Source organism: Cryptomeria japonica, chromosome 1 (assembly GCF_030272615.1).
Source record: "Cryptomeria japonica chromosome 1, Sugi_1.0, whole genome shotgun sequence".
In the NCBI taxonomy this organism is placed as follows: Eukaryota; Viridiplantae; Streptophyta; class Pinopsida; order Cupressales; family Cupressaceae; genus Cryptomeria; species Cryptomeria japonica.
The window spans coordinates 583,397,726-583,411,503 of NC_081405.1; the positions used below are offsets into that span (position 1 = coordinate 583,397,726).

Consider the following 13,778-nt stretch of genomic DNA (forward strand, 5'->3'; position numbering starts at 1 on the left):
AAATAATTAAAAAATTATATGATCTATCATTCTAGATGTATCTTTCGTATACTAGGTCTTTAGATCCACTACTGCTAGTCATGAAAAAATACCATCCAAAACCTAAAACACAGATGCACATGATCCCAAACAAAAGTAGTACCAACGAATGATATAAATCATAAGAACACAATTGCATGACTTCAAAAGACGATATATCTTATAGAAGAATGAAACATTCACTCCCTTTCATAATGATGTGTAATGTTATAGTCAACTTTCATCTCTAAAGTATTCAAAAGGCCCTAGTCAATTTTTATTCACCATCAAGAATCTTTTACGCTTAAACACTCAAATGAAAAGCCTAGAACAAAATATAAAGAGAGAAAGTATTCACATTATCCAATCATCATTTATGATTTTGGTAATGATATTTCTAGTTATTAACATCTTTACTTTCAATTGATGGGATTTCTCATATTGCTAGTCATTAAGATATGTTAGAAAAAGTGAACTAAACCTTGTGATCCCAAGGAGAGTGTATACAACAATTTTGTGTATTTCAATAACTACACTTGCTTTTTAAAACAAAAAAAATTAACTAATCTAAAGTTATTACGAACTATCAAAACTTCACTAGTAGCTAGGGATGAAATTACTCTTCCTAAGCAAGCTCTACTCCACAATTTATTTTAATTATGTTATTTATAGCTTTGGAATTTGATGGATTGTATGAGATGACATACAACTCTATTAAGTAGCAATGCATGAGCTTAAATTTTGGTCATACCATACCAAGCATCAAATTTTGATCAAAATATTGGTCCATCATATTTCCTCCAAGGGAAATTTACCAACCTAAAGAAAAAAGATTAAATTTTGTAGCTTAAAAATCAATGAAGAATGGGATCCTTTATATCAGTATAAACTATAAAATATAAAATAACAACATAATAAAAGAAAACCAAAAAAATGTGTTAAACAACAAGTCAAGAACTAAAATACATATTGACTTCATAAAAAATTCAAATAAACTCGCCTATAACTATAAAATATAGGCCAAACACAGACTTCCAATTATAATATGTTGTTTTTATCTATAATTTCTGCCTTTAAAATAAGATTAATTATATCAATTGTAAAAAGTATCAAACTTAATTTATTCAAAATAAAAAATGTAAATAGACTTTTAGTCTGCCTGTGAAATTGAGCTCATCAGAAATAAATCTTGTTGAATGTAGAGCTCCTAAACTGAAATCAAAATAATAAAAACTTAGAACCAGTGAAATAAGCCTAAAATTCTTTATCACAATAAAATATCTCTATCTGATGAAACAAATAAGGATCTAACAATATATTCAAAATAGCCATAAATATCAACATAAAAAGGAGTGATCCCGCGAATAGATTCTCGAAATAAATAATCACTTACGTCAAGATTCTGCATACCTTTGTGTCGTGCTGTCAACAATGCTGACCAGAAAAAATGGGTAAAGTTTGCAAGAAAAAGCAGAATTTTTTAAAATAGTTTAACGGCCAGTTAAAAATTTGTTTTCAGGCAGAAACTTCTCCGCTGAAAGCTGTTTAATAATATAACCTATAGCTTAATTACCAAAATAATAAAAAATAATGACATATCACTAAATGTAATTCCAAAATTTGATTAAAAAACACCCACACATTTATTATCAGAACATTCTTTACTAACGTTTGCAATTCAAGGCTTCCTTTCCCAAACAGCATAATCCTTTCCACTAATAGCGAGCTGGAAAAATTCCTTGGATGGCTCTAGATTTCCCACAGCAAATCTGGCTCCAATTTTCATGACAACTCTTTCTTCAATATTGGCCATGTACAGATCGTCCTCGGCGGTTATAATGGTGCAATTGCTGTTAGCCTTGATTTTATTTCTCTTTCGTATTTCAATCAGCTTCTTTATGCTGTCCTTCAAATTCGTGTCTTCGAAATGCTCATAAAACTGTAGACAGACAGTCATCCAAAACAATTAGAATCATAACCACAACATGAATCAATTAAGCAGCAGTAGTTATCAAGATAAGAAGATTGAGAAAGAAACATTACAATCGTGGGAACTCCAGGGTGAGTGAGAATATAGGCGTATCCTTGCATAAGTTTATCAGGAGGAAAGGCCGATATGTTCTGCTGCGTAGCCCCTGTGTCGTGGTTATCAACGAAGGTAACGGCCTTTTCAGGCAAGACGCCGATCATACCGGAGGGTTTACCATCGGAATCCTTTAAACGCCAGAGCTCGTTGTTCTGCACAGCGACCTGCAGAATTCCTTTGGTAGTAAAGTCGAAAGCAGCAGAGCGGTCGCCGGTGGAGTGAACCCAATCGACCAGTCTCTGCCGATGAGCATTCTCTCCGTTTCCAAAATTAAGTGTCTCCCAAATCTCGCCCACAGCGAAAGCAGGGGCGGTGTTTTGGACGTACAGAGCCACCGAACTCACAGCGTATCCCCTGGCAAAGTCGAACCTCCATCCGTCGAAGCCAATGTCAGACATGAGCCACTTCATCCACTCCGACAACTCGCTCTGCACACGCGGGTTTGTGTGGTCGATGTCAGGGGCGCCCTTGAAGTCTGCTTCAGGGTCTTCAGCCTTGCCCGAGCTGCGCGAGTAGGGCTGGTCGTTCATGGGAGCGGCCCAGGCACCCCAGTCCAGACGCCCATCATCCGTTCCTCCCTCGAATATACAACGGTCGCCTTTGTCGTCCTCTTTGGATCCCCACCGGTGATTTATCACCGCGTCGCACACACACCACACTCCATTCTGGTGGAACGCCTGTATCGTCTGTCGCAGCTACTCCGAAGTCCCGTAGTTGGATTCCAGGTCGTAAAGCTTCTCCGGCAAATAACCTATACACAATTAAATGTACGAGAATGCCCCTTTTACAAACCCTCATTTCAGCCGCTGTTAAACGGCCTCCATTACAGAAACCCTCTCCTGCAATTGCAGTTACAACTAATTATACAAAACCCTACCATAAAATACTATTTGTTGCATACCTTGTGGACCGTCGGCCGCGGACTGACAGGACGGAGGGAACCAGACGTCTGTAATTCCGGCATCTCCGATCTCCTTTGCAGCCCCTTTCAGTACGTTGTACCATGAATCGCTCTTCCATGACTCCCAAACGAACCCCTGCCATTCACCCCATATTTCAGAAATATTATTAACTCTAACTTTATAAAGCTTTAAGTTGCATGCTATTTACCTGAAAAAAGATAATATCCAGAGGATCAGATATGATTTCGACTGCGCCAGCCATGGAGGCATACGTGATGAACCATACTAATATGACCGCGCCCAGTAAGTTTCCTTCATTCTTGCCCATAGCGGTACCGAATGTAAAGAATAACCAGTAAATTATTCAGATCGTTACAGCCAATGTTTGCAATGGGGTTTTTTAATACACTTCATACAAAATCATGTCCACACAATTTTTTCTTTTCTAATCTAAATTCAATCTAGAGCACAAAAACTAGATGAATAAAATAAATCAAAGACAAAGACTGAATTCAAGCAATTTACATAATAAAATAGATCAAATTTAGCAACGAAATATAATGCTTAATGATAAAACACTGTAAAATGCTAGATCTTTACAGATTGTCAAACAAAATAAGTTGTTAGTCAAAACGAAACACTTTGGCCGCCATACGACTGTTGAATGCGCAGCCAGGTCAAGCTACATTTATTGTTATGTCAAAATTTGTGACATGTCCTCTGCCGTATTAGAATTGTTCTTTTCGTTTGCATACTGCATTTCCTTCTCTTAACGTATCTCACACGAACATTCTCTCCACATGAGGTCAGATAATCTTATGTTAACTGTTGCAAGATCTTCCCCATTATCGAAGGGCTGATGCGGTTAGTGTATGATTAATATTAAATATAATCATATAATATTAATTACTAATATATTTATATAATGATATATATTATAAGCAATTTTAATAATATATTGGCACTTGCATTTATAGGAGGTTCAAATGATACGTCAATAAGAAATTAATAAATTTCAATTGAAAATCTATTATGGAAATGTTGTTGTTCATGATAGCGATGCAAATGTCCTAATTCTATAGTAATTCTACTCTGAATCTCATTGATGGATTGATCCATACATATTCTAGGAGCCACAAAACTTCAAATGAATCTATAAATAGTAAAATAGGGGGAAACAAGTGTTTGATCCTAGGATAAAGAACAATTCTATTTTTGCACCAATCAAAAGCTTCGATTTCTCATTTATCATTGTCAGCATCATATGCAAACACAAAACTTTCGCAATGAACAAAAACTAATCATCTTTGTGTTATCTTTTGACCTTCGCATATTTTACATAATAGTGGTTTGCAACATCCAATGAATAGTGAATTCTCATAAGGGAATCATTTACCATCCCAATATACTATCAAAAATATTCAAATATTGCAAACTTTTGATTAGGAGGTTTCTTGGGGTACCACAACACTCCAAATAAATTCAGTCATTTGAATTGTAGATGATATAATGCAAGAAAACATCTAAGGGAAGAGTTAATGTTGCTTTAATGTAGTCTTCTTGAGTTCAAGTAATTTCAACATAATAATGTAAATTGATTTGTTCTATCAAATTGACATGTTTTTTTTGTGTGCTAGTGCCAACTCAATCTATAATCTTTTACCCAACTATCCACATCTACATTTTAATGACTTTACTTTCTCCTTTTTCTTCTTTTGAGAATTTGACTCAATTAGAGTTTCAAGTGATTTGGCCTTTCTACTTCATGCTTGACCAAATTCTTTTAGGAGCACAACCAATATTTTCTTCTCATCCACAATTGGATCTTTTGTACCAAATCTCAATACAAAAGATAAACCAAATCAAATTCATCGATGTTTTGTATTTTGTAAAAAAGTTTTCAAACACAAGGTATCCCAAAATCTACAACCTAGAAAAGTATTATAAATTCCATTATATATCTTGAAGAATCTGACATCATTACCATCTATAGCGTAGTCTTCTTTGTACTTTTGAGATGTACCATCTAGAATGGCCTTTAATCTCATTGCAAAAAGCTCTAGAATGGAGTCATTGACATCTAATTTAATAAACTCTTTTGCTGGTCAAAAAAACAATTATTTTCCTATGTTTGAGATATATTATGTTGATCAAATTGTAGTTATCTAACTATACCATAGATTTGAGAATGAAAATATTCTAGTTGAATCTATTCCTTGAAAAGGATAGAGATTGCATGTGAAATGGCACTTCTCAAGAACTATACATGAATAGTTTTATGTTAAAATTTAAAATGTAAGCATTGTATATGCATGTATAGATACTATTTTCAAAATAAAGAAATGTGGAAAAACACTTCAATGCACATATATCATATTTCATCAAAAATCTATGTTCAATGCCTAGGTCTTAATGCATATTTCATGGCAGCAATGCAAAGTCACTATATAATAATACCCTATATTCAACCACTTCTCATTACCTTTCACATGTGTGTGGTTCACAAATTAAAATAAAAATAAAAATTAGTTTTATCTTATTAAAAAGAGAAAGACTAACTAACTTGTAATAAAAGATCTTATACAAGTAATCTAATGTTGTGCACACTTATATAATTATACAAAAAATAAAAATCAATCCTTTTCTTTCAAGTTTATAAAACATTAATGTAAAGGAAAATTTCAAGCTCTAAAAGTCTAAAAATTGTGTTGCAATATGGAGGAAAACATTATCAAATTAATTTCTTTCAAATAGCTATTGGATGGTTTTCTTCAACTTTTTCTGCATTATTTTCTTCAATGTTGATCTACAATTTTTGTTTTGCCTTTTTGTTCTTTGGTTGAGTTCCTAAATGCTAGACAAAATAATGGTTCAAGATCATTTTCTCTCCATGTTTAAATATAACTTTCCTATGGTTCATGATGTCTAAATAGTTATGGTCGTGCATACTATGGAAACACTAATAATTTTTAAATACTCATTGTAAATAAATGAATAGCATTGGAAATGTGTTATTTGTAGCATGCATCTTGCAGCAGGTTAAATAAACCCATCTTTCTATTGAACGACACTTTTACCTGAAAAATACAATCAATTATAATGGTATGAAAATAATCATAAAATTTTGATGGTATTGAAACTAAATCATCAAATTTTGCTAATATAATAAAAAAAAATCTTTCAAAATGTGCTTGTCTACTATAACCTTTTCCTATTTAATGCAAGTCAATTCTAACAAGCAAGTTAATTTCAATTCAATAGCATGTTAGAGTTGTAAAAGTATTCAATAATAAATTATTTCATTTACTATGAATATATCTTGGTGAAACAACATTCATGTAGCCATATATCACTATTTCTTTAGACCAAAATTTATCTCTCAACTTGCGACAAAATCAAGGCAAGCAAAAGTCATGCAAAAATGGGAATGCATAGCCACATGATGTCATCTACAATAGTGATGTTATGAATTGAGACTTAAAATGGTCCTAGTAGTGCTATTTCATTCATATCATTGTATTTTAAGTTTGCAATATTCAAATCTACAACCTAGTCTATCAACTCGTAAGATAAAAATGCAAACTTACACTATAACATACAATTTCCTTTATGTATATGACATCACTCTAAGAAATTTTAAAGTTGTATTTTTCATTTCCAAGTAATAAATTAAAAAAAAATTGACACAAAAGAAGCAGATGATGAGACACAATATGCACCCTTTGTCATGTAATTCTCCCTCAACTATAGCTAACAAAAAAAAATTCTTTGAGGTGCTAAATTTAACCTCACTTCTTTAGAGTCCAAAATCAAGGGCTCTCAATTGTCATGAAAAATATGCACTTCAACACGTTTGTAATAAACATACCTTATTGACCAAACAAATAAAATAAAGGTAATGATATAATTATAAAAACTACTATTTGTGTTGTGATCTTGTAATCATTAATAACCAGAAAAAACATCATATAGTGCAATAATTTTTACTACTACTAAATTTATGTTGGCACCATTTTCAACAACAACTTAGGATTCTCAGTTTACCCAAGAAATAAACATCCAAAAATCACATAATTGAAAAGTGAAAAAAAAAAAAAAAACTTAAAAGTATGATAAGAAATGTATCTATTCATTTTTATGTAAATTTTTAGTTCAACTCTAAATGATATGTTTTAAAATAATAATATTAGAAATTGTAACAATTTGAACCTCTTTGTAAGGAAGTTTGTCTTTTTTGAGCAACATTATGATGCTTTTTGTGCAAAAACTACCTAATCTAGTACCTCAACATTAACAAAGGGCTTAGGCACAATGATAATTTTGTTGTTCTTAACGTCAACACTTTAATTGTAGTGCATAGCTAAACACGATTTGTGTTCTTAAATATTTGTAATAAAGGGTATGGGCACAACCAGATTGGTGGAGTAATTAAACTATAGTGAATACTAAACAACAATAATGGAACAAAATGGAGCTATAACAAGTTGACAAAGCCATGGGAATCGAAAAGAAATTTATTAAGTGTTGATGAAAAATTCAAGCCACAATTATTTTTTTATAAATTCCAATACACTAGATAAACCATCATTCTATTTTCCCTACTTTCCTACTTCATGAAGTATGTTGTATTGTAAGACCGTGATTATATACATGCCCTCTCCATAATTGATACGAGAAAGACCTATTCAAGCGGATAAAAGTCCATAGTAATTGCTCTAAGAAATTAGCTCCATATTTTCTCTATACTCAAAATGTATCCATACAATATAGAGCTACAAGTAAACTTTTGAGTAAAACCAACAATGAATCCAATAATCTATGCAACATATTTAACCATGATCCATAAAGTTTCTTCAAATTTGCACAATGTTTCTTCTGAATTTACAATGATCAAAAGGGTTTTTCTTTCAATTTTCAAGAAATGAAAATCAAGATGTATTCCATCAAAAAAATTAAAAACCTAGTTGGACATCATGAGATATTAAATAGTAAAAAATGGCAATGACAACCAACCATATATAGTTATCTCAACTGTGAAATTTAAAAAATCATAACAATTGCTCTTTTTAATTTTTTCCTATTTTTGGTTGAAGATGTTTTAACTTTCTGAAAACCCTACCTCATGACACAAGGAAGCCCATAAAAGAGTGAGTGAATTAGTCCATGGATCGACAATCAAGCAAATTGAGAATCAATGTCGTCTATTTACAGAGCCCTTCAGTTTTATTTATATTAAGATTGGCATTGGAGGAAGCCCCTATCCTTGCGTTCCCTCAAACGGTGCTTTGAAAATCAACAACAAGAGAATCCCAACAGTGAGCTAGACTCAATGATACAAGAAATAAAGGCTCTAAAACTCAAAAAAGAAAGCTTGAGAAACCCAAATAAAACCTCAAGAACAAGGAAAACAAAATAAACAAGAATGTAGAACCACCAAATAAACGTAAAATTTATCTCAAAGTAAAATATCTCCACATAAAGAAACAATTAGGGAATAACACTGTGTATACAGTAATATCATATATGAAAACATGCATAGATTAAAAAATAAAAATACTCACCTCAAGACTATGCACAGCTTGTATCCTATTGTCAACAATGCCGATCAGAAAAAATGGGCAGAGTTTGGAGGAAAGATATTACAAACCCCTACAAAAGTAGAAATACTTTAAAAAATAGATGATCGAAAACCAAAATCCCTATAGCTACTGCTGCAATCTACTTGTAATAAATGAAAACTAAATATAAAATTATTGGGGTTTAAGAGCTACCTAATGTACCATGATTGTGGATAACGAGAAACTGTTCTGCAGTGGTAAACCAAATTTGCAAACTTAGTAGATGCAAGGAACATTTGATGCCTATCGATCGTCCGATCAAAAGATGGTGAGGAGCATAATTATTCTGTGAAAATTGGGAGAGGGTATCTTACACTGTTCCCATGTCTCCTCGTACTCCAACATATAGGTAGATACCTGTATTGTGAGCAATCAATTCAGTATCAAACTGGAGCAAGATTTTTTACAGCTAAATTTCGCAGCTAGACTTCTGGTAACCTGAAAATAGTTTAGAGTGAGACAATAGTTTAGAGGAGTGAGATAGGTTTTCCACTTCTTTGTATGTTCACAAGTTCGCAAGGAACCCTGTCTACTATTTATTATTTAAATAACATTAAATAATATTGATCATTATTAAAAAATAATTATAATTATTAAAGAATATTATCATTAATTAATAATATATTGTGATTTTATATATTAAATAATTAAATATAGTTTAAATTATATTTAATATATTTAAATTATTATTTAATTATATTAATAATTATATTTGATCAAATTGGTTTTTTTGATCGGTAATATTTTTTATTTTATTAAATAAACTAAAACACTACACCTTCATCCAGAAAATATCATCAACCTATCCAAAAAACCACCCACAAAAACTCCAAACCACCCATCAACAAAAAGACATTCATAAACCAGTAACCTGCACAAACCCTACCCCATATCTACGAATACGAAAAAATGTCTTATACATCATGCCATACTAAAATTGGCATATATTGTTCAAACGGTTCTGAAAGTTAAGATTTTCAAATAAGAATTTAACAAAAAAAGGAAATGGCACCAAGAGGTACCCTGGCTTGCAGAATCTTCATCTCTCTTTCTTCACCACTTTTGCATTCGATGCACTCGAAGCACCGCCAACCCTCTTCGCTTCACCAACCGGGTCTGTTTTCCCGCGGCTCATTTTGCTTGGCCATTTCCGCAAATAGGCGCCTAGTTATCGGTCCCTTCCTTTGCTCCTCCTCCACCACCCAGCTTCCTCCCTCGCCTGTCTGATAATTCACAAATAATATACTTCTCAGCTTGGTGAATTCATTTCGTACAATCACATATTGATCAAGTGAACACTTGTGCATTAGGTTTGTCTTATGCTATCCATATTTAGTGTCTTCTACTTACACTCATTCCCACACATTCCTTATAAATCCCTTAATTACTATCTCCATTCACACTTACCTCAACACATTCAATATTTGCCTTGAGATTTACTATTTCAATGTCTAGGTTGATTTTTGTGTTGCTTAGGATTGATCTTGTGATGCATGAAATGAAATTTAATTTTAAATTTATCTTTTCTATCCTTTTTCACTAACCATTTCTAGTGTGATACATGTTATCTCTCAATATTTAAGGATATTCAACATGCCATTAATTGATATACAAAATAAGATAGAATAAGTAACATAAGGAGAAATCATTTATACAACATTTGAATTCTCTAAGGGAAAAAAAATCAGATCTATTTCATCCATATATAGCCACCTTGAATGTTTTCATATATTGCCTTCAAATATTTTCTTAGTTTTGTAACATTACTTAAACTAAGTGATTGGACCTTGGATAACTTTACCTTAAAAAATTGATAGATTCCCTTACATTTTTATAAACATTATAGTCCTTACAAATGTATCAAATATATGAAACCAAAGCATGTAGGTTTCACGAGTTTGTGTTTTACCAATTCAAATCCTTGATGATTGAGATTGACTTTTTCAATTTTCTATACTTATTAGATACCAATATTATACATTATTTTCACGAGAAAAACAAATTAATTTTATGTATCATCAACATTTTCTCTAGACCGTCATTCCACAAAAATAAAATAAAAAATTACATAATTTCTTCCTCCTAATTATTAGATTTGCTATTCTACTCGTCAAACCAGTATAAATTTAATTTGGATTGATTATTAAATATATAAATTACATTAATTTATTTACGAGTAGAAGCACTTAAAAATTCGTCTAAGTTGAACGAGAATTTGTTAGTAAAATCTAACAAATTTGAGGGGAGATTTAAATACAATCCTACTTTGAAGCTGAAAGAAATCCCCAACTAGGAAATTCACCACTTAAATAAAAACATTTAACTTTTCGCGGAGGAGGCAGGCAATATTTCTGTTAAAGCAGGATATTAAAATTTAGTGGCCAGCCACATTTTATGCTAACTTGTGGTGGTTGTTATTGTGTTTGTTGTGCTGGCGTGTATAAAAAGGTTGCAAATGCATAGCTGATGCAGCGGCACAGAAAACATTTGCCGTACCGATCTGAATGCTTTATTGGTTATTCTCTAAATCAATCCAGAAATGGGCAAGATTGGAGGTGAATTATCAGTCACGGTCATATTATTAGGGTTCATCATTCATGCCTCGACCCAGACACCATCAGGCGGCAACAACAAATCTGATCCTCTGGATATTCTCTTTTTGCCGCTTTCGACTTTACTACCAAAGGAATTCTGCAGCTTGCTGTGCAGAACAACGAGCTCTGGCGTTTAAGGGACTCCAACGGCAAACCCTCTGGCATGATCGGCGTCTGGCCCGAAAAGGCCATCACCTTCATTGACAACCACGACACGGGCTCTACGCAGAACTTGTGGCCCTTTCCTCCTGATAAACTTATGCAAGGATATGCCTATATTCTCACTCACCCCGGAGTGCCAACCATTGTAATTTCTTAGCTTTTTTAACCTTAATTGTTATTGTTATTTAACTGATTTGTGTTGTGAGTATAATTCCATTGGGTGACTGTGCTGTCCACGTGCAGTTTTATGATCATTTCCAGGACACGAACTTGAAGGAGGGCATTGAAAAGCTGATTGAAATACGAAAGAGAAACCAAATCAAGGCCAACAGTGCTTGCACCATCATAACCGCAGAGTCCGACCTGTACATGGGCAACATCGAGGAAAAGGTTATCATGAAAATCGGAGCCAGATATGATGTGGGAAAGTTCCTTCCGTCCAAAGATTTCCAACTCGCCACATCGGGGAACGACTATGCTGTCTGGGAAAGGAAGGCTTAAACGTACTGTAATTAAAGTCGTTCCATTTGTGGAATTGCTATAATTAATTCAATAAACCAATGAAGACTATCACTTTAATATCCCATCGATATTCTGTTACATTCTCTACTGTTCTTCCTTTCCTGCTTAAATTGAGCTAAAATGTTTCGAGGATAAAAAAAAATCAATCACATGTTTGATATTCTTTCTAATGCATATCCACATTGTACATCCTCCCGTCAATTCTGTCGCATCTATATCTCACTGATGCGCATGACATTAAATCAAGAGAGTTTTCAAAATCAAATATGAAAGGAATAAACGCTTCCTTTCCTACAGGGTGACATAACGCCAAAAACAATGTAGGGTTGGTCATAATAATAGGGCCATCTTTAGGCTGTACATGTTGTCTCTAATGTATAAAGCGGGTAAATCAGATTTACAACCTTCAACCATTGTATTTATCTATAAAATCCTCTAAAATTGAAACACATATGTAGCAGTCCATTATCTTCTATGTCATTGCTACAAAAAAATACACTTTTAATTTCAACATAATAAAAATAATTAAATAAATTATATGATCTATCATTCTAGAAGTATCTTTAGTATAATAGATCTTTATATCCACTATTGCTAATCATGAAAAAATACCATCCAAAACCTAAAACACACATGCACGCGATCCCAAACAAAAGTAATACCAACGAATAATATAAATCATAAGAACACAATTTCACCACTTCAAAAGACCATATATCTTATAGAAGAATGAAACATTCACTCTCTTTCATAATTATATGTAATATTATAGTCAACTTTCATCTCTAAAGTATTCAAAAAGGAGTTTGTTATATACAATAAGAGGGAGCGAGCGCTCTGCAACCCGTACGACCTCCATTGAAGGCTGTCTTTTCTCCTTCCTTGGAGTTTGTACTCTGCTAACGCTCTCTGCCTTGGTGTCTTTTGTGTGTGGTCTCATTGTTTTAATCCTTTTGCTTTTGTTTTGTGTTGCCCTAGTTTATGCCGAGTTCCCTTGTGTGTGCTTGGGTCAGTCGGTCTCAGCCCCGACCTGGTTTCACTCATGCGACTTGTAGATGGGCAGTATCATTAATGATGGCTCGAATTGCAGGGATGAAGAGATGGAAATCATTGATAATAGTGGTTGCCACGAAGAAGGTTTGGATAAATCTCACGGTGTGTCCGAAGAGGAGAAAGGAAAACATTCTTACAGAGAGGTGGTGTCGGATTGCTCCACTTCAGTTTGCCCGCCATCTGCTTCATTTGATGGAAAATTTTCTAGAGTGTTCAATGCAGTACCCAGTGATGTTAGAGGGACCCCAGCCGAGGGAGATAGACATGGAGGAGGCGAATCTTCTGACCTTGGTGGAGGTGGTGGCGGTAAGTCTGCTTCCTGCAGTTTGAAAACTCTCTCTCTTTCTCCGAATGAGGATATGATTAAAGCTATTAGATTAGAACAATCTCGGCTGAGAAACATTGCAATTTTTTTTGTCTGTATGAATAGAGATTTTCTACCCTTGAGGAAATTTTTCGATGATTGGATTGCTAATGTTTGGGGAAAGAAGCAAAAATTCAAAAGGGATTATTTATTGTATTTTTTAAATCCCACCATATGCAGGACAGGGTTTTGGAAAAAAAAATTTTGGAACGTAGGGCGTTCTCTCTTTAGGGCTTTTCAATGGTCCCCAAAAGGCATCTTTGAGCAAGTAATTGCTAGTTATTCTCCTAACAGGGTTGAAATTAAAAATTTGCAGCCTGAATTTTGGCCGTTTATTTCTCAAATTCTCAAGCCTCTCGACTCTGTCATGGAAATTGAAGAGTCACGGTCGAGTCTTCCACATTTAAATGCTAGGGTTCTTATAGCATTATCTTCTTATAGCATTATCTCCGGAAGTTG

The 13,778-nt window shown here is 33.5% G+C and overlaps 1 protein-coding gene and 1 pseudogene across 1 annotated transcript; one reads left to right on the forward strand and one right to left on the reverse strand.

Annotated features, from left to right (window-relative positions):
* Window positions 1-1,460: 1,460 nt before the first annotated feature.
* LOC131028047 (alpha-amylase-like) lies at window positions 1,461-3,478 on the reverse strand (annotated as a pseudogene).
* A 7,786-nt stretch (window positions 3,479-11,264) lies between these two features.
* LOC131858137 (alpha-amylase type B isozyme-like) lies at window positions 11,265-11,881 on the forward strand (the record flags this gene model as incomplete). The annotated part of the gene is made up of 2 exons (XM_059211174.1): window positions 11,265-11,525; window positions 11,624-11,881. Coding segments are annotated over 2 exons (519 nt in total), but the record flags the coding sequence as incomplete, so codon positions are not given.
* Between the last annotated feature and the right edge of the window lie 1,897 nt (window positions 11,882-13,778).